This window comes from Macaca mulatta, chromosome 7, assembly GCF_049350105.2.
Source record: "Macaca mulatta isolate MMU2019108-1 chromosome 7, T2T-MMU8v2.0, whole genome shotgun sequence".
Taxonomy (NCBI): Eukaryota; Metazoa; Chordata; class Mammalia; order Primates; family Cercopithecidae; genus Macaca; species Macaca mulatta.
Genome location: NC_133412.1, coordinates 20,253,594 through 20,276,751, shown reverse-complemented (window position 1 = coordinate 20,276,751; position 23,158 = coordinate 20,253,594). Strand labels below are relative to the sequence as shown.

The window sequence follows — 23,158 nt, the reverse complement described above, 5'->3', positions numbered from 1 at the left end:
GGTATATAATTTACATCCATTTACTTTATTTGCATTTACATACTTAAAGTGAGTTTCTTGTAGACAACATACAATTGGGTTTTGTTTTTTGATTTAGTCTGTCCAGTCTCTTTTATTTGGTACATTTAGACCATTGATGTTTGAAGTGATTGTTTGTATAGATAGATTAATATCTACCATTTTTGTTACTGTTTTCTATTTGTTGTCTTGTTCTTTGTTTCTTTTCTTTTTTGAGATGGGGTCTCACTCCGTCACCCAGGCTAGAGTGCAGTGGTGTGATCATAGCTCACTGCAGCTTTGAACTCCTGGGCTCAAGTGATCCTCTTGCTTTGGCCTCCTGAGTAACTGGGACTACAGGTGTGTGCTGCCATGCCTAGCTAATTTTTTAAAATTTGGTGGATACAGAGTCTCACTATGTTGCCCAGGCTGATCTCCAACTCCTGGCTTCAAGTGATCCTCCTGCCTCAGCCTCACAAAGTGCTGGGATTACAAGGGTGTGTGCCACTGTGCCCAGCCTGTTGTTGTTGTTGTTGTTTTGTCTTATTTTTCTGTTTTTGTAGTTTTTGTTTTTGTTTTTAGATAGAATCTCGCTTTGTCGCCCAGGCTGGAGTGCCAGTGATGCAATCTCTGGCTCACTGCAACCTTTGCCTCCTGGGGTCAAGTGATCCTCCCACCTCAGCTTCCCAAGTAGCTGAGACTACAGACGTGTGCCACCATGCCCAGCTAGTTTTTGTATTTTTAGTAGAGGCACGGTTTCACCATGTTGGCTAGGCTGGTCTCATGTTGGCCAGGCTGGTCGAACCCCTAACCTCCATCAGTTCACCCACCTCGGCCGCCCATAGTGCTGGGATTACAGCCACCACACCTGGCCTTCTCTCCTTTCTTAACATATCAATTATACTTCTGTTTTTAGTTTTTTTAGTGATTGCCTTAGATTTTGCAGTACAGATTTGTAACTAATCCAAGTCCACTTTCAAATAACACTATGCCACTTCAAAGGTAATGTGAAGGTATTTTCTTGTAATAAAATTATCCTAATTTCTCCCTCCTGTCCTTTATATCATTGTAGTCATCATATATATTCAGCATACATAAGCATATATATATTTGTATGTGCAAAATATATACATAAGCATACATAATTCAATACATTGTTGCTATTATTATTTTGAGCAAACTGTTACCTGTTAGATCAATTAAGCATAAGAAAAATAATTTATTATGTTGCCTTCACTTTTTCCTTCTTCAGATCTGGGTTTCTACCCTATATTACTTTCCTTCTCTCCAAAGAACTTTTAATATGTCTTGCAAGAGAAGTCTACCGCCAAAAAATTACCTCAATTTTTGTCTGAGAAAGTCTATTTCTCCTTTACTTTTGAAGGATAATTTCGGGGGGTACAGATCTAGGTTGGTGAGTTTTTCTCTGAACACTTTTTTTTTTTTGTTTTTTTGATACGGAGTTTTGTTCTTGTTGCCTAGGCTGGAGTCCAGTAGTGCTATCTCGGCCCACTGCAACCTCTGCCTCCTGGATTCAAGGGATTTTCCTGCCTCAGCCTCCCAAGTATTTGCGATTACAGGCATGTGCCACTACGCCTGGCTAATTTTGTATTTTTAGTGGAGACCAGCTTTTTCCATGTTGGTCAGGCTGGTTTTGAACTCCCGACCTCAGGTGATCTGCCTGCCTTGGCCTCCCAAAGTGCTGAGATGATACGCATGAGCCACCACACCCGGCCTTCTCTGAACACTTTAATATTTCACTTTGTCCTTTGCCTGTTTTACAATAGGGTGATTTGTTTTTTATTGTTCATTTGTTTAAGTTTCTTATAAATTCTGAATGTTAGACCTTTGGAGGATACATAGTTTGCAAATAATTTCTCCCATTCTGTAGGTTTTCTGTTTACTCTGTTGGTAGTTTCTTTTGCTTTATGAAAGTTCTTTAGTTCAAATAGGTCCTACCTGTCATTTTTTGTTATCATTGCAGTTACTTCTGGGGACTTAGCCAAAAAGCTTTTGCCAAGGCCAGTGTCAACAAAGGTATTTCCTAGGTTTTCTTGTAGGAATTTTTACTTTGAGGTCTTACATTTAATTTTTTAACACATCTTGAGTTAATTTTTGTATATGGTGAAAGGGGTCTAGTTTCAGTCTTCTGCATATGGCTAGCAAGTTATCCCAGCACCATTTATTGAATAGGGAGGCCTTTCCCCGTTTCTTGCTTTAGTTGACTTTTGTCAAAGATCAGATGGTTATAGGTGTGTGGTTTTATTTCTGGGTTCTCTAACCTGTTCCATGTCTGTGTGTCTGTTTTTGAGACAGTACCATGCTGTTTTGATTACTGTTGCTTTATAGTATAGTTTGAGGTTGGGTAATGTGATGCTTTGTTCTTTTTTGCTTAAGACTGCTTTGGATATTTGGGTTCTTTTTTGGTTCCATATGAATTTTAGAATTTTTTTTTCTAATTCTCTGAAAAATGACATTGGTAGTTTGATAGGAATGGTGTTGAATCTGTAAATTGCTTTGGGTAGTATGGCCATTTTAACAATACTAATTCTTCCAATCCATGAGCATGGAATGTTTTAACATTTATTTATGTCGTCTCTGATTTCTTTCAGCAATGTTTTATAGTTCTCCTTGTAGAGATGTTTTACCTCCTTGGTTAGCTGTATTCCTAGGTTTTTCTTTTTTTTTTTTTAATTCTTTTATGGTGGCTATTTAAATGGGCTTGTGTTCTTGATTTGACTCTCAGCTAGAACATTATTAGTCTATAGAAATGCTACTGATTTTTGTACATTGGTTTTGTATACTGAAACTTCACTGAGGTTGTTTATCAGTTCTAGGGGCCTTTTGGTGGAATCTTTAGGGTTTTCTAGGTATAGAATCATGTTGTTAGTGAAGAGAGATAGTTTGACTTCTTTTCCTATTTGGATGCTTTTTATTTCTTTCTGTTGCCTGATTCCTCTTGCTGGGATTTCCAATACTATGTTGAGTAGGAGTGGTGAGAGTAGGCATCCTTGTCTTATTCCAGTTCTCATGGGAAATGATTCTAGCTTTTGCCCATTCAGTGTGATGTTGGCTGTGGGTTTGTCATAGATGGCTATTATTTTTATTAATTTTTTTTTTTTTTTTTTTTGGCACAACAGAGTTTTGCTCTTGTTGCCCAGGCTAGAGTGTAATGGTGTGATCTTGGATTACTGCAGCCTCTGCCTTCTGGGTTCAAGCGATTCTCCTGCTTCAGCCTCCCGAGTAGCTGGGATTACAGACATGCGCCACCATGCCTGGCTAATTTTGGATTTTTAATAGAGACGGGGTTTCTTCATGTTGGTCAGGCTGATCTGGAACTCCCGACCTCAGGTGATCCACCCGGCCTCCGCCTCCCAAAGTGCTGGGATTACGGGTGTGAGCCACCGTGCCTGGCCATAGATAGCTATTATTTTGAGGTATGTTCTTTCGATGCCTGTTTGAAAGGTATTTATCATATAAATAAAAGGTATTTATAGTCTGTTGAGGGTATTTATCATGAAGGGATGTTGGATTTTATTGAAAAGCTTTTTCTGCATGTAATTGAGATGACTATGACTATGTGGTTTTTGTTTTTAATTCTGTTTATGTGGTGAATCACATTTTTTTATTTGCATGTGTTGAACCAACTGTGCATCCCAAGAATAAAGCCTACTTGATCATGGTGAATTAACTTTTGGATGTGCTGCTGGATTTGGTTTGCTAGTATTTTGTTGAGGATTTTTGTGTCTGTGTTCATTAGGGATATTGGCCTGAAGTTGTCTCTTTTTGTTGTTTTTCTGCCAAATTTTGGTATCAGGCTAATGCAGGTTTTATAGAATGAACTAGGGAGGTGCCACTCATCCCCCCCCCCCTTTTTTTTTTAATAGTTTCAGTAGGATTGATACCAGTTCTTTGTGCAGCTGGTAGAATTGGGCTGTGAATCTATCTGATACAGAGCTTTTTTTTGGTTGGTAGGTTTTTCATTACTGATTCAATTTTGAATCTTGTTGGTCTGTTCAAGTTTTCACTTTCTTTCTGGTTTAATATTAGAAGTTTGTGTGTTTCCAGGAATGTATCCATTTCCTCTAGGTTTTCTAGTTTGTGTGCTTAGAGGTGTTCATAATAATTTCTGAGAATCTTTTTTATTTCTGTGGGATCAGTTGTCATCCTTGGCATTTTTGATTGTGCTTATTTGGATCTTCTCTTTTTTTCCCCCTTTGGTAATGTAGCTAGTGGTCTATCAATCTTGTTTATTCTTTCAACAAATTATCCCTTTATTTCATTGATCCTTTGTATGGATTTTTGAGTCTCAATTTTGTTCAATTCTTCTCTGATTTTAGTTATTTATTTTATTTTACTAGCTTTGGGATTAGTTTGTTCTCTTTTTTCTATTTCTTCTATGCAAGATGTTAGATTGTTAATTTGAGATCTTTCTGACTTCTTGATGAAGGCATTTAGTGCTACAAACTTTCCTCTTAACATTGCTTTAACTGCATCCCAAATATTTTAGTAAGTTTTGTCTCTGTCTTCATTAATTTCAATGATTTTTTTTTATTTCTGCCTTAATTTCATCGTTCACACATTAGTTACTTAGGAACAGGTTAATTTCCATGTATTTTTGTAGTTTTTATAGATTTTTTTGGTATTGATTTCTATTTTTTATTGCACTGTGGTCTGAGAGTGCTAGGTTTTGATTTTTTGAATTTATTGAGACTTGCTCTGTGACCTAGCATGTGGTCAATCTTAGAATATGTTCCATGTGCAGATGAGAAGAATGTATATTCTGTGGTTATTGGGTGGAGTATTCTGTAGATGTCTATTAGGTCTAATTGGTTAAGTGTCGAGTTTAAGTTCAGAATTTCTTTGTTAGTTTTCTGCCTTGATGATTTGTCTAATGCTGTCAATGGGGTGTAGAAGTCTCCCACTATGTGGGGCTAAGTCTTTTCATAGGTCAAGAAGAACTTGTTTTATGAATTTGGATGCTTCAATGTTGGGTGCATATATATTTAGAATAGTGTGCATATATATTTAGAATAGTTAAGTCTTATTGCATTGAACCTGTTATCATTATGTAATGCCCTTCTTTGTCCTTCTTGATTGTTGTTGGTTTAAATTCTGTTTTGTCTGATATAAGAATACCCAGCTTTAGGCTGAGCTCACTGGCTCATCTCTGTAAACCCAGCACTTTGGGAGGCTGAGGTGGGTGGATCACCTGAGGTCAGGAGTTCAAGACCAGCCTGGCCAACATGGTGAAACCCCATCTCTACTGAAAATACAAAAAATTAGCTGGGCGTCGTGGTGCGCTTGGGAGGCTGAGGCAAGAGAATCGCTTGAACCTGGGAGACAGAGGTTGCAGTGAGCTGAGATCTGCCATTACACTCCAGCCTGGGCAACAAGAATGAAACTCCATCTCAGAGAAAAAAAGAAAGAAAGAAAGAAAGAATACCCAGCTAACGTTTAAGTTCCTTAAACTTTTTCTGTGTCGTATTCGGAATCAGGAGCCCTGTTTCTCCTAGTAACTCTGTTTCCTTGTATTGGGAAACAGTTGAGACCACAATATGACCACTGGGTACTAATTGCTATTGGGCTAACACACTTCCCTCAATAGGTTTTAATAAGGACTGTATTTTGCCTTGTTTATTATCTTGTGCACTTTTCAACTTGTTTTATGGTATTTAAAAAAAAATAAATCTTCAGGAGGTTGAGGCAGGAGAATCACTTGAACCTAAGAGGCCTGAGGTTGCGGTGAGCCAAGACTGCGCCATTGGACTCTGGCCTGGGTAACAGAGTGAGACTCTATCTCAAAAATGAATAAATAAATAAATTTGTATTCTTGGTGGGGCCTGGTGGCTCACGCCTGTAATCCCAGCACTTTGGGAGGCCGAGGCAGGCGGATCAGGAGGTCAGGAGATTGAGACCATCCTGGCTAACACGGAGAAAACCTGTCTCTACTGAAAATGCAAAAAATTAGCCAGGCGTGGTGGCAGGTGCCTTTAGTCCCAGCTACTCAGGAGGCTGAGGCAGGAGAATGGCGTGAACCTGAGAGGCAGAGCTTGCAGTGAGCCGATATCACGTCACTGCACTCCAGCCTGGGAGACGGCAAGACTCCGTCTCAAAAACAAAACAAAACAAAAAGAACAGAAAAAAAAAAGTTTGTATTCTCTTTTAAGTTGTAGGCCTCTTAAAAGGCGGAGATTGTGTATATTTAAACTTGACTTTTATATTATGCTTAGTGACAAAATAACAGCACAAAGTATCTTTATATTCAGTTATAGCATATATTTGTAAATTAGTGTGGGAAGATAGGATAACATACCTATTCCCTTTCTGGTTAGTTACTTCATAAACTTTATTGTTGATTTTTTTCTGAGTGAGAAAAATAAATATTGAGGTTCTGGAATAATTTGCTGAAAAGTGCTGTAAATACTCGTTGATAGTCACCTTTCGATGACTAGGGGCTCCGAGTCTCAAGACCGTGTCATATAGAGAGTCAACTCTTTATTATAATGGAAGACAGTCCCCTGGATCTTCCAGAAAATTTTCATTCGGTTTAAGGATTTGAGTTTTTTTTTTTTTTTTTTTTTTTTTAACTCTTGCTTATAGGTTGGTTTAATGTTTTAGGAATTCAGAATATTGTAAAATTCCTGTTACAGTAAGTCCTCACTTAAGTCTCAATAGGTTCTTGGAAACTGCAACTTTAAGTGAAACAGTGTATAACAAAACCAATTTTCTTTCCTCCCTAATGTTATGACATAATGACTTTGAACTCAATAAGTTTTTTCAAGGACCAAATTACGTTACATGTTGTTTTGCTTAAAGCCCAGAACCTCTCAATGACATTAAATGAGGACTTGCTGTATTTATATTTAGTGTATCTTTTTATCAAAGGAAGTCTTCTTGGGATCTTTAAAAGTTTATACATCATTCACTGGCATCTAATTGGATATACATATTTACTTGAGCATAACAAAATGTTTTTCTTTTAAAAGTATTGTGTAGGCCAGGTGCAGTGACTCATATCTGTAATCCTAGCACTTTGGGAGGCCAAGGCAGGAGGATCATTTGAGGCCAGGAGTATGAGATGAGCCTGAGCAGCATAGCGAGAGACCCTGTCTCTACAAAAAATAAAAAAATTAGCCAGGTGTAATCATGTGCACTGGTGGACCCAGCTACTTGAGAGGCTAAGGTGGGAGGATCACTTGAGCCCAGGGGTCAAGGCTGCAGTGAGCCATAATTATGCCACTGTGTTCCAACCTGGGTGACAGAGTGAGACCCCGTGTCTAAGTAAATAAATAATAAAAAAAAATTCTGTAGATCTGATTTCTCATTTATTCTTTCTTTTTCTTTTCTTTTTGTTTTTTTGAGATGGAGCCTTGAACTGTTGCCCAGGCTGAAGTGCAGTGGTGCCATCTCGGCTCCCTGCAACCTCCACCTCCCGGGTTCAAGCAATTCTTCTGCCTCAGCCTCCTGAGTAGCTGGGATTACAGGAGTGCTTATTTATTCTTATGTGTGTTCCCTCCATAGTATGTTCAATCTGACAACGTTGGTTATATTTAAAAATCACTACTTACGTCAGTGGTTGAATAGAAAGTTGTTTGGCCCTTCTGTTCCATCTTAGTTCTTTATGCTGCGAGTGATCAGCATCGTCTCTTGTACTTTTTCATTTTTCAGTGTACCGTCCTGAGTAGAACTGATATTTTTCTGTTTATTCCCTTGGGTGAGAAGGTAATTAATTAAAGGATTATTTAATTATTTAAAACTTTTCTTCTTTCCATCCTGTAAAGTCAGTGGAGGTCCAACTAATACCAAAAAATAACAATAAATGTCATCGTTTGATAATGAAACAATTTTATTCTCAGTTGAGATATTTGGGAATTAGTTTGTCTTGCCTCATATAAATTCAGGAAAACTACATTTTTCTTTATAGGTTGTGAAGGGGAAATGATTTTGTTTTGATTTTCAGGGATTTTTTTTTTTTTTTTTTTTTTTTTTTTTTTTTTACCCTGAAATATTGGTCCTGGATTTTATTTTTGCCTTTTAGACTACAGAGCACAAGCTGAGAGTTGGGAAAAAGGGTTACTATTACAGGAGAGCAACTGCATCTGTTCTGCCTTGCCTGTTTAAAGTCTCCATCTTCTGCTGCAACGTATGACTACTCCTTTTTCCCAGTCATGAGAATAGAAGAAGTATGTAATTTCTGGATTAGATCACTGGTTTATCCAGTATAGAAGACTGTGAACATTGCTCCACAGAGACCTTTTGTGGGAGAGAATAATAGTTACATACTGGGACCTGAAAGATTAGGGATATATCCTTACCCTTCATTCCATCCTTTATCCTCATGTATAACATATAATCTACTCTTTTGTTTATTTCATCCTGTGCATTTTTTTTTCTCCTAAAGTAACTTTTGCTTGTCCTTGTTGATGTTCATTGTTTCATCAAAGGGTGTGTGGAGGTCTCCGAGAACTTTATCTGTTGAGTATGTTCATTTTAACATTTTTCTCCTTGGAAGATGTAACATTATCTGTAGGCTTGGGGATTCGTTTACTCGTTACTCTTCTTTCGTTTAGAAAAATGACACGTAGAGAATAGAATAGATTTAGATTATTTCAAGGAGCAGAGGTCTATTTCCTTGAAATGGAATAGAATGTATATGTCTTTACCTGAAAACACATGTACATATTTATATATGCTCCATATGCACAAAGAACATTTGGAATCACATATAGCTCAAGAAGACCCTGAGGTGATTAGAATCAGAGGGGTCAGAGAAGGAGAAGATATTTTACTTTTTCCCTTTATACCCATTGTATTGTAATGTAATTAAAAGCTATTTTGTGTTGTGAACTTAATGTATACATAGTTGGTAATGGCCGGGTGCAGTGGCTCACGCCTGTAATCCCAGCACTTTGGGAGGCTGAGGTGGGTGGATCACTTGAGGTCAAGAGTTCAAGACCAGTCTGGCCAACATGGTGAAACCTCATCTCTACTAACAATACAAAAATTAGCTGGGCACAGTGGTGCACACCTGTAGTCTAGCTACTCAGGTGGCTGAGGCAGGAGAATCACTTGAACCTGGGAGGCAGAGGTTGCAGTGAGCCAAGATCGTGTGACTGCGCTCCAGCCTAAGTGACAGAGTAAGACTCCATTTCAAAAAAAAAAAAAAAAAAGTTGGTAATATCTTCTATGTCAGGACATCTATAGTAGTGTTTGAGTGCTAACGATATGCTAGAACAGTCTACTGAATATTAGGCTCATTGATACTTTATCTTGTTTTAATATCATTCATATATAACTAATATCCAGTTTGTGCATAGGCTCTCCCTCCATTTCACTAATAAACCTTTTTAAGAGTGTAAATGGTCACAATAAGAAACCTAAAAATCAACACAACGAAATAAAGTGAGAAGTAAGTTTCCTTTAAGCCCTTCGCCTTCTTCTCCACAGTTAACTACTGTTACCGGTTTCCTGTGTATTTTCCGGAAATGTTCTATGCATATTATAATCAGCTCTATATATCTATGTCTAGATATGTATATATACACACATATGTACACACACACATATAATCGTCTATCATAATATATAATCATCCATATGTTTATGTATGTGTATATAAAATCCCCCTCCATTACCCACCTTCCACAACAACATATGGAATCAAACTATATATGCTATTCTGCAACTCATTGTTTCCCTTAAATTCAGTCACTAAGATTTACTTTCTATTCACCTTAATGTTTTGCGGCAAGAGTGATCCTTCTAACATACTAACAGTTATGTCACTCCCCAGCCTTTGCTAAAAACTATTCATAATCTTCTTTTTCTCATGTAAAATCCACACACCGTAACATGGCATACAAAACACTGAACTGATCCCTGCCTGCTGCTTCTCCTTTTTCTGTCGAAAATGTTGGGCTTATACCCAGAGTGCTGGTCTTCCTGAACTGTTTTCAGTTTTTCTTTCTTTCTTTCTTTCTTTCTTTCTTTCTTTCTTTCTTTCTTTCTTTCTTTCTTTCTTTCTTTCTTTTCTTTTCTTTTCTTTCTTTCTTTCTTTCTTTCTTTCTTTCTTTCTTTCTTTCTTTCTTTCTTTCTTTCTTTCCTTCTTTCCTTCCTTCCTTCCTTCCTTTCTTTCCTTTCTTTCCTTTCTTTCCTTTCTTTCCTTTCTTTCCTTTCTTTCCTTTCTTTCCTTTCTTTCTTTCCTTCTTTCCTTCTTTCCTTCCTTCCTTCCTTCCTTTCTTTCCTTTCTTTCCTTTCTTTCCTTTCTTTCCTTTCTTTCCTTTCTTTCCTTTCTTTCCTTTCTTTCCTTTCTTTCCTTTCTTTCCTTTCTTTCCTTTCTTTCCTTTCTTTCCTTTCTTTCCTTTCTTTCCTTTCTTTCCTTTCTTTCCTTTCTTTCCTTTCTTTCCTTTCTTTCCTTTCTTTCCTTTCTTTCCTTTCTTTCCTTCTTTCCTTCTTTCCTTCTTTCTTTCTTTCTTTCTTTCTTTCTTTCTTTCTTTCTTTCTTTCTTTCTTTCTTTCTTTCTTTTCTTTCTTTCTTTCTTTTCTTTCTTTCTCTCTCTCTTCTCGAAATCTCGCTCTGTTGCCCAGGCTGGAGTGCAGTGGCATGATCTCCACTCACTGCAAGCTCTGTCTCCCGGGTTCACGCCATTCTCCTGCCTCAGCCTCCTAAGTAGCTAGGACTACAGGTGCCCGCTGCCACGCCCGGCTAAATTATTTTTATTTTTAGTAAAGATGGCGTTTCACCATGTTAGTCAGTATGGTCTCGATCTCCTGACCTCATGATCCACCTGCCTCGGCCTCCCAAAGTGCTGGGATTACAGGCGTGAGCCACAGCGCCCAGCCATATTTTCAGTTTCTTGAGGCTTACAGCCTCTCATCTGCAAACTGCTTCCTTTTTCTCACACTTTGGGTAATTCCTGCTTTTTTTATTCTTCTTTTTAAAAAATGTGTAATCGTCCTAATATTTATGAAAGTCCACAGGTAAAACAAGATTCAAATATAACAAGCAAAGTACAATTAAGAACTTCACCTTTTTTCACGTACATATAATGTCCAAAAGTTTATGTGCTTTTAAAAAATGTGATTCTACTAGCTTTTCCCCTCTACCTCAATAAGATTATTATAGGATTTATTTTTAATTTTTAATTAAGTTCCAGGTTATACAAGTAGTTTAAAATAATCAGTTCTACAAAGTTTGTTAAGAAAAACAGTAGTCCAGGTTCTGGTTCCAGATGAGATGGAGTCAGCGCACTTCACTCTGTCTCTCCCACTGAATGCAGCTAAAAACCTGGGCAAAATTCTTGGAGTGGCTATTTGAGGCCTCTGAAAAGTAAATTGTAGGAGACAGACTGGGGAAGAAGACCAGAATTCAAAGTACCATTGAACCAGCAGTGAGTTTACCATTTTTTTCTTCCAGTATGCCCCAGCCTGAACTTAATGTGTCCTGCAACTTGGAAGTGAGCATTGACATGGACAGAAAATGCATCGAGAGAAGTCTTCTAGTTCTGACTCGAGGAGGAGGAAAGGGGTCTCCTAATGCCCAGAGAAAGCATGGAAATCCTACATCTTTCTCTCTTTTTATTTATTCTCTTACACCCAGGCCTCAAACAATCCTTGACAGTGGACTCAATGGGGGCAGGCAAAAGCCTAAAATAGAGGGAGAGGATTCTTCTTCTCAGATTGGAGGAGCTATGGTCTGGAAAGAATTGGGCAAATCCCCACTGCTTTTTTTCTCCCTCTGCTGTTCTGTTGCTTGGCCTTGCCTGATGTGAGCACAGTCATGGGAAGTACTCTGCAGAGTGGTGTTAATAAAGCCCCAGAGTTCTGCTGGAAGACTGGAAAAGGGGAGCCCCAGTGAAATGAAAGATTGTAGATAAGGGAGGAACTTGGGAAACTGACCACCTAAAGTTGCTTTTGGACTCCTGAGCTGACCTCCAGTCTGTGCATGCATGGGTCCAATCCTAAACAGCACATACGGACTTTGAGAACTGAATTATGGGATAGACTATTGCCCACATCCCACACTGGAAACTGCGTGGAGTACTTATGGAACACGTTAAATATAACTGCAAAGGCTTTGAAAACTGAATTGACATTAGAAATACAACCTACAGAAGGCTGGTCAGAACTTGAAGCATGAACTCAACTGGGTCAATTACTGGCTAAAGCAAAAATACCAACATTCTTGGTGGGACTTGAACAAGACCTAGAGTCTCATAACATAATGTTCAAAATGTCCAGAATACAACCTGGAATCACTTAGCTTAGAAAGAATCAGACAAATCTCAACTCGTATAGAAAAAGGTAGATGCCAGTGCCGGGATCATACAGATGTTAAAATTACGTTTAAAAGACTTTAAATCAGCTATTATGACTTTGCTCCAAGAATGAGCAGAAAGATAGACAATCTTAGCAAGGGAATAGAAGACGTAAAGAACAACTAAATAGAACATTTAGACCCAAGATGTACAATAACAGACATAAAAAACTCACTGAATGGGCTCAATAGCAGAATGGACATGATAGGTGAAAGATTCAGTGAACTTGAAAACAGATCAATAGAAATGATCTAATCTGAACAACTAGGGAAAACCATGTAAAAAAATAAACAGAGCCTCAGTGACCTATGAGATAGTATCAAAATATCTAACATTTGTGTCATCAGCAATCCAGAATGAGACTTGAGTTTGGTGCAGCAAAGATATATAAATAAATAATGACATACAGACTGAAAAGGAGGAAATAAAATTGTTCCTGTTTGTGGATGACATGATTGTCTATAAAGAAAATCCCAAGAATTGTAAAAACTTCCTAGAATAAGTGAGTTTAGCAAGCGATATAAGATCAGGCCACAAAAAGCAACCATATTTCTGTGTACTAGCAATGAACAATTGAGAACTGAGTTTTAAAAAATTTTAATAGCTCCAAAAAAAAGAAATATGTAGGGTGTAAATATAACAAAATATATGCAGGATCTGGGCTGGACGCAGTGGCTGATGCCTGTAATCCCACTTTGGGAGGCTGAGATGGGCGGATCACCTGAAGTCAGGAGTTCGAGACCAGCCTGACCAACATGGAGAAACCCCATCTCTACTAAAAATATAAAATTAGCCAGGCATGGTGGTGCATGCCTGTAATCCCAGCTACTTGGGAGGCTGAGGCAGGATAATTGCTTGAACGTGGGAGGTGGAGGTTGTGGTGAGCTAAGATTGCGCCATTGCACTCCAGCCTGGGCAATAAGAGTGAAACTCTGTCTCAAAAAAAAAAAAAAGGTATATGTATATATTCTGTATGCTGAAAACTATAAAACCCTGATTAAAGAAATAAAAGAAGATTTAAGTAAATGGAGAGGCATACCATATTCATTAATTGGAAGGTTCATTAATTGGAAGATATTGATTCTCCCCAAATTGATCTATAGATTTAATGAAATAATAATAAAAATCCCAGCAGTACTTTTTGTAGTTATAGAGAAGCTGATTCTAAAGTTAATATAGAAAAGCAAAGGCTCTAGAGTAGCCAAAACAATGTTGAAAAAGAAGAATAATGTTGGGGAAAAAAAAATCACGTAGATAATAGATTTTTAAGTATTCTTATTAAAAATGTGTTTGTGAGGCATGTTGTTAGTTTGAGCCATTCCATCGTGTATACGTGTCTTCAAAACATGTTTATACAATAAAAATGTGTAATTTCTGTCAGTTAAAAAATACATAGTGAGACCTCCATCTCTACAAACTAAGAAAAAAAAAATTGACTCAACATGGTGGTACATACCTGTAGTCCCCTGCTGCTTGGGAGGCTGAAATAGGAGGATTGCCAGAGCCCAGGAATTTGAGTGCACTATGATTGTGCCACCATATTCCGGCCTAGGTGACAAAGTGAGATCCTGTCTAAAAATATAAAATATAAGCAAAGAAACAAACTATATGGTTTTAAAACTTAGTACAGAACTAGGATAATGAAGACTGTGGTATTGGCAAAGGGATAGACATATAGATCAAGTGTAATAAAATAGAGATTTTGGACATAGGCTGACCCATACGAAGAAGGCCAGTAATAATCTACAAAGTCGCAAAGGCGATTCAGTGGAAAACGAATGGTCTTGGTGCTGGAGCTATCAGGCATCCTTTTACAAAAGTAATGAACCTCCACCGAAACTCCACCGAAACACATTATACAAAAATTTACTGAAGATATACCGCACATCGAAATGTGAGATAGAAGGCTGTATAACTTTTAGAAGAAAACATGGAGATGATCTTTGTAACTTAAGTTTAGGCAAGAAGCTTGTCAAATGATGACAAAAGCATGATTCATAAAATAAAAAAATTGATAATTTGGATTTCATTAAATTAAAAACTTTGCTTGCAAAAGACGTTATGAAAAGAATGAAAAGACAAGTCACAGAGTGGAAGAAAAATATTTGCGAATCACCTGCAAAGGACTTTTCAGAATATATAAAGCACTCTGAAAACTCAACAATAAGAAAACAAACAATTAAAAATATTTAATAAGCTTTTACAGGTACTTCAAAGAAGATATAGAGTGTTAAATCAGTTGCTGAAAAGATGTTTAGCATAACTAAACATTAGGAGAATGCACAGTGAGATATCACTGCACACCACTAGAATGGCTTGAACTATACTTGAACCCGGGAGGTGGAGGTTATGGTGAGCTGAGGTTGAGGTGACTGGCTGCAACTGGGGCTCCCTTGATTCCCCTCTCCTTGGGTTTGGTTAACGTGCTAGGATGGCTCACAGAACTCAGGGAAACTTGTTTACTGGTTTATTAAGGATATTGCAAAGGATACAGATGAACAGCTGGATGAAGAGATGGATAAGGGTGAGGTGTGGGGGAGTGGGGAGCTTCTGTCTCCTCTCTGGGTAGGCCACTCCCCCAGCACTTCCATTTATTCAGCAAACCAGAAGCTCACACATCTCATTGTTCAAGAGTCTTTATAGAGCTTAATCTTCAGCCCTCCCACTCACCTTTCCTGGAGGTTGGTGGGTGAGGCTGAAAGTTCAGTCCTCTCTTCTAAGCACTTTGTCTTTCTGGTGACTGGCCCCTTCCTGATTATATAGGGCTTCCCCCAAGTTACCGGATTAACATAAACTCAGGTGTTAGCAAAAGAGTCATAAATAACAAAGACATTTCTATCAGAAAATTCCACAAGTTTTAGAAACCAGGTGACAAGTATCAGGGACAGAGACCAAATATATTTCATATTATAGTTGGCTGTTCCTGTCAGTGGGTTCCACATCCATGCATTCCACATCTGTGGATGCAACCAACCACAGATTGAAAATATTAGGAAAAAGGCTGGGCATGGTGGCTCATACCTGTAATCTCAGCACTTTGGGAGGCTGAGGTGGGGGGATTATTTGAGGTCAGGAGTTCGAGATCAGCCTGGCTATCAGCCTGTGTCTACTAAAAATACAAAAATTAGCCGGGCATGGTGGTGCACGCCTGTAATCCCAGCTTCTTGGGAGGCTGAGGTATGAGAAGTGCTTGATCCCTGGAGGCAGAGTTGCAGTGAGATGAGATCGCTCCACTGCACTCCAGCCTGGGTGACAGAGCAAAGTCTGTCTCAAAAATAAATAAATAAAATAAATAAATAAATAAATAAATAAATAAATAAAAATTAGGAAAAAAATATTGCATCTGTACTAAAGATGTATAGACTTTTTTTTTCCCTGTTATTATTTCCTAAACAATCAGTATGGCAACTATTTACATGGCATTTACATTGTATTAAGTATCATAGGTAATCTAGAGATTATTTAAAATATAGTCATGCATCACACAACAGCATTTTGTTCAGTGATAGACAGTGGTCACATAAGATTATAATGGTATGTTTTTAGTGTACCTTTTCCACATTTAGGTACATAAATACTTAGCATTGTGTTATAACTGTCTATAGTATGCGGTACAATAACATGCCATACAGGTTTGTAGTCTAGGAGCAATAGGCTATACCATATAGCCTAGGCATGTAATAGGCTATTCCATCTAGGTTTTTGTGAGCACACCCTATGATGTTCACACAGTGACTAAATCACCTAAGGATGCATTTCTGAGAACATATCCCTGTTGTTAAGCAAAGCCTGACTGTATATGGGAGGATGTGCATAGGTTACATGGAAAATAGTACCCTATTTTATTTTATTTTATTTTATTTTATTTTATTTTATTTTCAAGGTGCAGCATTGCTCTGTTGCCCAGGCTGGAGTGCAATGGTGCGATCTCGGCCTACTGCAACCTCTGCTTCCCGGGTTTAAGTGATTCTCCTGCCTCAGCCTCCTGAGTAGCTGGGATTATAGGTGCCCGCCACCATGCCCAGCTAAGTTTTCTATTTTTAATAGAGATGGGGTTTCACCAGGTTGGCCAGGTTGGTCTCTAACTCCTGACCTCAGGTGATCCACACACCTTGGCCTCCCAAATTGCTGGGATTACAGGCGTGAGCCACCATGCCTGGCAGGTACCCCATTTTATATCAGAGACTTGAGTATTGGTGGATTTTGGTATCCAAGGGAGGTCTTGGAACCAGTCCCCCATGGATACCAAGGGACTACTGTATACCACAGTGGCATATAAGGTTTTAGCTTACTTTTCTTGTCTGATCATACTTCCCACCTCAGCCTCCCTTAACTCGTATCAAGTCCTCTAGCCTGTCAACTCAATTATCTATCACATGTACTTAGATCCTTTATGACTTTGTGGGTGACCTTCTTTTAGAATACTCTTCTCATAAATGTGTAAAATCTAGTGATTTAATGCTCATGTGAAGCCTCATAAGCCAAATTTTTGAATCTTCTTTATATCCGTAGCAGTTTATCTATAATATTATAGAACTCATACTGCATTACATTTTTTTTGTTTACATATCTTGGCTGTGAACTCTTTGAGGGCATGGATCTTAATTTATCTTGTATTTCTAGCGCCTAGTTTAGTACTTGGCATATAGTAGATTGTCCTGTTTCTGTTCTGTCAGTCTTTCTTTCCCTGTTTTATTACTTATGACAAGGTGTTACTTGATTTTAAAATCTGTTTCTGTCGTTTCTGGGCATAATGGTTAAGAGCAAAGGCTCTGGCATTAAACTGCTTCATGTTTTGGTTGTAATTTTGGACAAAGTAACCTCCCTAAGCCTCTATTTCTATATTTGAAAAATGGAGAATATAATAATACTTGCATTATTGGCAGGATTAAATGCATGTAACATGCTTGATATAGAACCTGGCATAAAATACTTGCATATTATGTGTGCATATTATGCTTATTTATTTATTTATTTATTTAGAGACAGGGTCTCACTCTGTCACCTGGGCTGGAGTCAGTGGCATAATCACAGCTCACTGCAGCCTTGTCCTCCCAGGCTCAACTGAGCCTTTCACTGCAAATTCCTGAGTAGCTGAAACTACAGGCATGTGCCCCCACACCTGACTCATTTTTGTATTTTTTGTAGAGACGGAGCCTTGCCATGTTGTCCAGGCTAGTAACTCCTGGGCTCAAGCAATCCTCCCACTTCAGCCTTCCAAAGTGTCGGAATTACAGGCATAAGCCACCACTCCTGGCCCATATTATGCATATTTTGTTAGCCATTATTCTATTCACTTATTTACACATATGTGGGGTCAAGCCCCTCAGGGTCGGTGGGTTTTTCTCCCCGTGTGCGGAGACGAGAGATTGTAGGAGTAAAGACACCAGACAAAGAGATTAAAGAAAAGACAGCTGGGCCCGGGGGACCACTACTACCACGACATGGAGACCAGTAGTGGCCCCGAATGCCAGGCTGCACTGATATTTATTGGATACAAGACAAAGGGGCAGGGTAAGGAGCGTGAGCCATTTCCAATGATCGGTAAGGTCACGTGGATCACGTGTCCATTGGACGGGGGCCCTTCCCTGCCCGGCAGCCGAGGCAGAGAGAGAGGGAGAGAGACAACTTACGCCATTATTTCTGCATATCAGAGACTTTTAGTACTTTCACTAATTTACTACTGCTATCTAGAAGGCAGAGCCAGGTGTACAGGATGGAACATGAAGGTGGACTAGGAGCGTGACCACTGAAGCACAGCATGACAGGGAGACGGTTAGGCCTCCAGATAACTGTGGGCAGTCAGGCCCTCCACGAGAGGTGGAGGAGTAGAGTCTTCTCTAAACTCCGGGGAAAGGGAGACTCCCTTTCCCAGTCTGCTAAGTAGCGGGTGTTTTTCCTTGACACTGATGCTACCGCTAGACCACGGTCCGCTTGGCAACGGACGTCTTCCCAGACGTTGGTGTTACCGCTAGACCAAGGAGCCCTCTGGTGGCCCTACCCGGGCATGACAGAAGGCTCACACTCATCTTATGGTCACTTCTCACTATGTCTCCTCAGCTCCTCTGTATGACCTGGTTTTTCCTAGGTTATGATTGTAGAGCGAAGATTATTATAATATTGGAATAAAGAGCAGTTGCTACAAACTAATGATTAATGATATTCATATATAATCATATCTATGATCTATATCTAGCATAACTATTCTTATTTTATAAATTTTATTATACTGGAACAGCTCGTGCCCTTGGCCTCTTGCCTCAGCACCTGGGTGGCTTGCTGCCCACACACGTATTCATTGAGCATTTAAATCACTCTTTGCTGGGTATTGTGCCAGGTACTGTTACAGCCTAGCAGGTTCTTTTTGCCTGCTGCACAGAAAAAGCCAATACACTGAGACTGGTGTTGCAGCAGAGAGTTTAACAATTGCAGTGTGGCTCAGTAAGGATGGTGTGTGATATTTCTCAAATCTGCCTCCCTGAGAATTTGACAACTAGGGTTTTTAAGGATAGTTTGGTGGGGAGGGGGCTAGGGAATGGACACTGCTGATTGGTTGAGTTGGGGATGAAATGACAGGGGTATTGAAATTATCTTCATGTGCTCAGTCGTTTCCTGGTCGGGGACACCTGGGTGGTGTCAGCTGGTCCACTGAAAAATATCTCAAACACCAGTCTTAGGTTTCACAATAGCAATGTTATCAGTAGGGGCAATTGGGAAGTTACAAATCTTTTTTCTTTTTGAGACTGAGTCTCTGTCATCCAGGCTGGAGTGCAGTGGCGCGATCTTGGCTCACTGCAGCCTCCTCTTCCTGGGTTCAAGCGATTCTTCTCCCCTCAGCCTCTTGAGTAGCTGGGACTACAGGCACATGCTACCATGCCCGGATAATTTTTGTATTTTTAGTAGAAACGGGGTTTCACCATATTGGCCAGCCTGGTCTGAAACTCCTGAACTCATGATCTGCCTGCCTCAGCCTCCCAAAGTGCTGGGATTGCAGGTGTGAGCCACTGCACCCAGCCAGAAGTTACAAATCTTATCACCACCAGCTAGTGACTCCTGAGTAGTAGGCAATTATAAAAAGGTAAGTTAGGAAACAATGACTAGTTGTTATTTAACTATGCCTAAACCTTAACAGAATTCAGGCCCCTACCATAATTCTGTTTTTGGCCTTTCATTAGTTTTATAAAAGCAGTGTCTGTCCCCAAAGAAAGAGTGGGTTCGTTTTGAGAAGGGGCCGTTATCATCCTTGCTTTAAAGTTAAACTGCAAACTAAATTCCTCCCATAGTCAGCTTGGTCTGTGTGTAGGGATGAGCAAAGGCAGTTAGCTTGTGAGATTAGAAGCAAGATAGAATCAGCTATGTTGGATGTCTCTCACTGTTACAGTTTTTGCAAAAGTGTTTTTAGTACCAGAACAAGATAGATATGGTCCCTGCACATGACAGAAAAGTGGAGTCTTAAGGAATGGATAATGCAAGGAAAACACTATTTAACTTATTTTTTATTGTTTCTTTGAAGCTGAGGACAAGAGTAAGTTGCTAATGATCATTTGATCCTTTCATTCTTACTACAATGTAATAGATAGCACTGTTTTGCAAATATATGTAAAATATGTGTTAAGTGATCAACATGTACTGTGTACATTGTGAATTATTGTGTTCTCCATTGCACCCATTCTTGCTAGCTTATAACCCCCTTTTTAAACAAAAACAGAGAATGAGAGAGCAATCTTGTACTGATTGATAACACAGATGCAAAAAAATGAGTTTGTTTTTTTTAAAGGGAAGGGGTCTTGCTATGTTGCCCAGGCTGGTCTCAAACTCCTGGCCTCGTGCAATCCTCCCACCTTAGCTTCCCAGGTAGCTGGGATTATAGGTGAAGTCATTGCACCTGGCTTTGCTGAGTCTTAATTGTATTTATATTTTAAGCCAGTTAGGAGGCAAATTTTCTTTGAGTGTTTCATCAGTCTGCCAAATCTTCGTCTTCAAGCTTTGGCCTGTTACTCTTCCTTACTTTCAAGCAAGCTCCTTCAAAGACTGTCTGCCCTCATATTTCATATTCTGTTTACTCTTTAACCCATTATAAACTGACTTCTGCCCCTTGACTCACTGATTACTTCCTGTTTATATTAGTACTTCTCAGCCTTTCTATATACTTGTCAATGTCCACTTCTGCCCTCATGAAGTGTTCTCCCTCGGTTTCTGTGATACCCCTCTCTCAGTGTCCTCCTATCTTTCAGGCGATTCCTCTGTTTCCTTGAGGGACTCTTATTTTTGCTCATGCTTTGAATATTGCATTTTCTAGGGTGGGCATGGTGGCTCTCGCCTGTAATCCCAGCATTTTGGGAGGCTGAGGTGGGAGGATTGCTTGAGCCCAGAGTTTGAGATTAGCCTGGGCAAGATAGTGAGACCCTGTTTTAAAAATAATAATAGTAATTAATGTTGCATTTTCCAAATTATGTGCTGAAGTTTCTTTTATATTCTTTCACTTGTCAATCTTCCATCTATTGTCCGTGAATTAATGGTTCCTCAGTGTACATCTGGAGCTCTGCCTTTTGGTCTCAGCATCAGGCCTGAACTTACAATGTCTGCTGAATTCACTTGATTGTCCTAAAATTCAACATTTTAATATCTGCCTTTTGATCTCAGCACCAGTCCTGAACTTACAATGTCCACTGAATTCACTTGATTGTCCTAAAATTCAACATTTTAATATCACTTAAAATCTATACAACCTACTGTATTCTCTTATTTTGGTACAACTTTTCATTTAATTTTGCCAATTCTAGTAAAAAATTATATCTTTAATATCGGTCAGATTTATCTTATTTTATCTGTCTCTAATCCCCTTATTCTTTCTCCTGGATATTGTAACTATCCCCCAGAGTGACCTTCTCCACTAGAATTGACCCCTTTGTAGTCTACCCTCATTGCCGCCACAGTGTTTTAGTATGTTATTCTTTATCTTAAAATCTTTTTGATACTTCTCATTACCCTGCAGTAGTTTTCAAATATCTCTCCATGTCCTACCTGGTTTAGGATCATTTAAAGAACTTTTGAGGCTGGGTGTAGTGGCTTATGCCTGTAGTCTCAGCACTTTGGGAGGCTGAGGTGGGCAGATTGCTTGAGCCCTGGAGTTTGAGGCCAGCCTGGGCAACATGGTAAAACCCCATCTCTACAAAAAATACAAAAATCAGCCAGTTGTGGTGGCACATACCTCTAGTCCCAGCTATTCGGGAGGCTGAGGTGGGAGGATCAGTTGAGCCTTCCAGGAGGCAGCGGTTGCAATGAGCCAGGATCATGCCACTGCACTTCAGCCTGGGCAACAAAGTGAGACCCTGTCTCAAAAAAACAAAAAATAACAACAAACTTTTGAAAAGCTCATATTCTGTATCTTTCTCCACAGATTCTGAATCAATATAGAACTTAGGAATCTTTAAAAAGTTTTCCACTGCCTTCGGGTCAGTGGTGTCAAAAAGTGTTCCAGATGGTTTTCATTAGTAGCCAGGGTTGAAAAACACTAACCTATACATGTGGCTCAATTCTTTTGGGGGGTCTTTGCATGCTTTTCTTTAATCAGATTTCTGCTGTACCCCTGCTCCCCTCTATGCCCCAGCCAGCACTGTTCTGGGTTTCTCAGATGGAACTCAGGTTGAAAATCACTGGGCGAATCCGCATCAGTGAGGCCCCCAAAGATTGTGGGTCTTGCAGAAGTCATAGCAGTGAGTACCGTAACATACCTAAAATTCAGGTTTCTATTTCTAACATAGTTCTTTTTTATTGTTCTTCTGTGGCTTCATATGTATCGTATCTGGGCAGGTTGATCTGAATTGACCACTTAATCTTTTTCTCCCTAAATAATCATACATTTGTTTCCTCATTCATATATTAATTTGCTTATTTATTCATTCAAATAATCATTTATTTGACCACATAAAGGAATAGTACAGTGCCTGGGAGGAGAGGAGGTAGGTAGAAAATTTGAATAATATAAGTTTTCTATCCTTAAGGTTCTCAAGATGTATTTTATATTCAATCATAAAATACTATACAGAAAAGCAAATTATTAATGTTTTAAGAGAAACCATAGTATATTCTTTCCCACGGTATTCTTTCTTTTTTTATCCAGGGAAAGACCATGTTTGTAGATTTATTGGCTGTGGGAGGAATGATCGATTCAACTATGTGGTCATGCAGTTGCAGGTAGGTTACCTTGAAAACGTGTCTTGAAATCCTTCCGTTCTGATCAAAGTATACAATTACAGTAAATGTGAATAAAAAGTAACAATATTCTTAGTACCATGTGAGAATGTTTTATACTGTGCAGATGGAACTTTCTTTAAACAGACGATACACATTTTCCAAAAATGAAATAATTGTCTTTGTCCGCTATTTGAGTTGACCTGTATCTTTACGGATTGTCAATCTTTGCAGTTTTCGATCCCTGGGTGGATGAGGGGATATAATGTGAATCTTGCCCATTCCAGTTTTCCATTTGTATTCTAAAGTATTGTCTTAGTCTGTTTTGTGCTGCTGCAGAATACCCAAGACTGAGTAATGCATAAAGAACAGAGATTTATTTCTTACCATTCTAGAGGTTGGAAAATCCTAGATCTAGGGACCCACATCTTGCAGGGGCCTTCTTGCTGCATCATTCCATAGTAGAAGTTGGAAGTGCAAGTAAGTATGCACATGGGCAAGGAAGGTGAAGAAGGGGTCCTAGCTCATCCTTTTTGTCAGAAACCTACTTCCAAGATAACTACCCCACTTCCACACCAAAATATGTCTCAAAATAAGACATCTATATGGCCAAAAAACATATGAAAGAATGTTCAACATCACTGATTT

General features: G+C 39.0%; 1 protein-coding gene across 5 annotated transcripts in view; it reads left to right on the top strand.

Moving 5' to 3' along the window:
* TTBK2 (tau tubulin kinase 2) overlaps positions 1-23,158 on the top strand; it is a 169,224-nt gene that overhangs the window by 50,983 nt on the left and 95,083 nt on the right. For 4 of the 5 annotated variants that reach the window (XM_077939169.1, XM_077939168.1, XM_015142040.3 and 1 more), the window contains one exon: positions 22,440-22,513. In XM_077939169.1, coding sequence (XP_077795295.1) covers positions 22,440-22,513 — 74 coding nt within the window. Of the gene's footprint in view, positions 1-13,220; positions 14,523-22,439; positions 22,514-23,158 lie in introns of those variants that run through there. The other variant, XM_077939170.1, reaches the window with a different exon arrangement.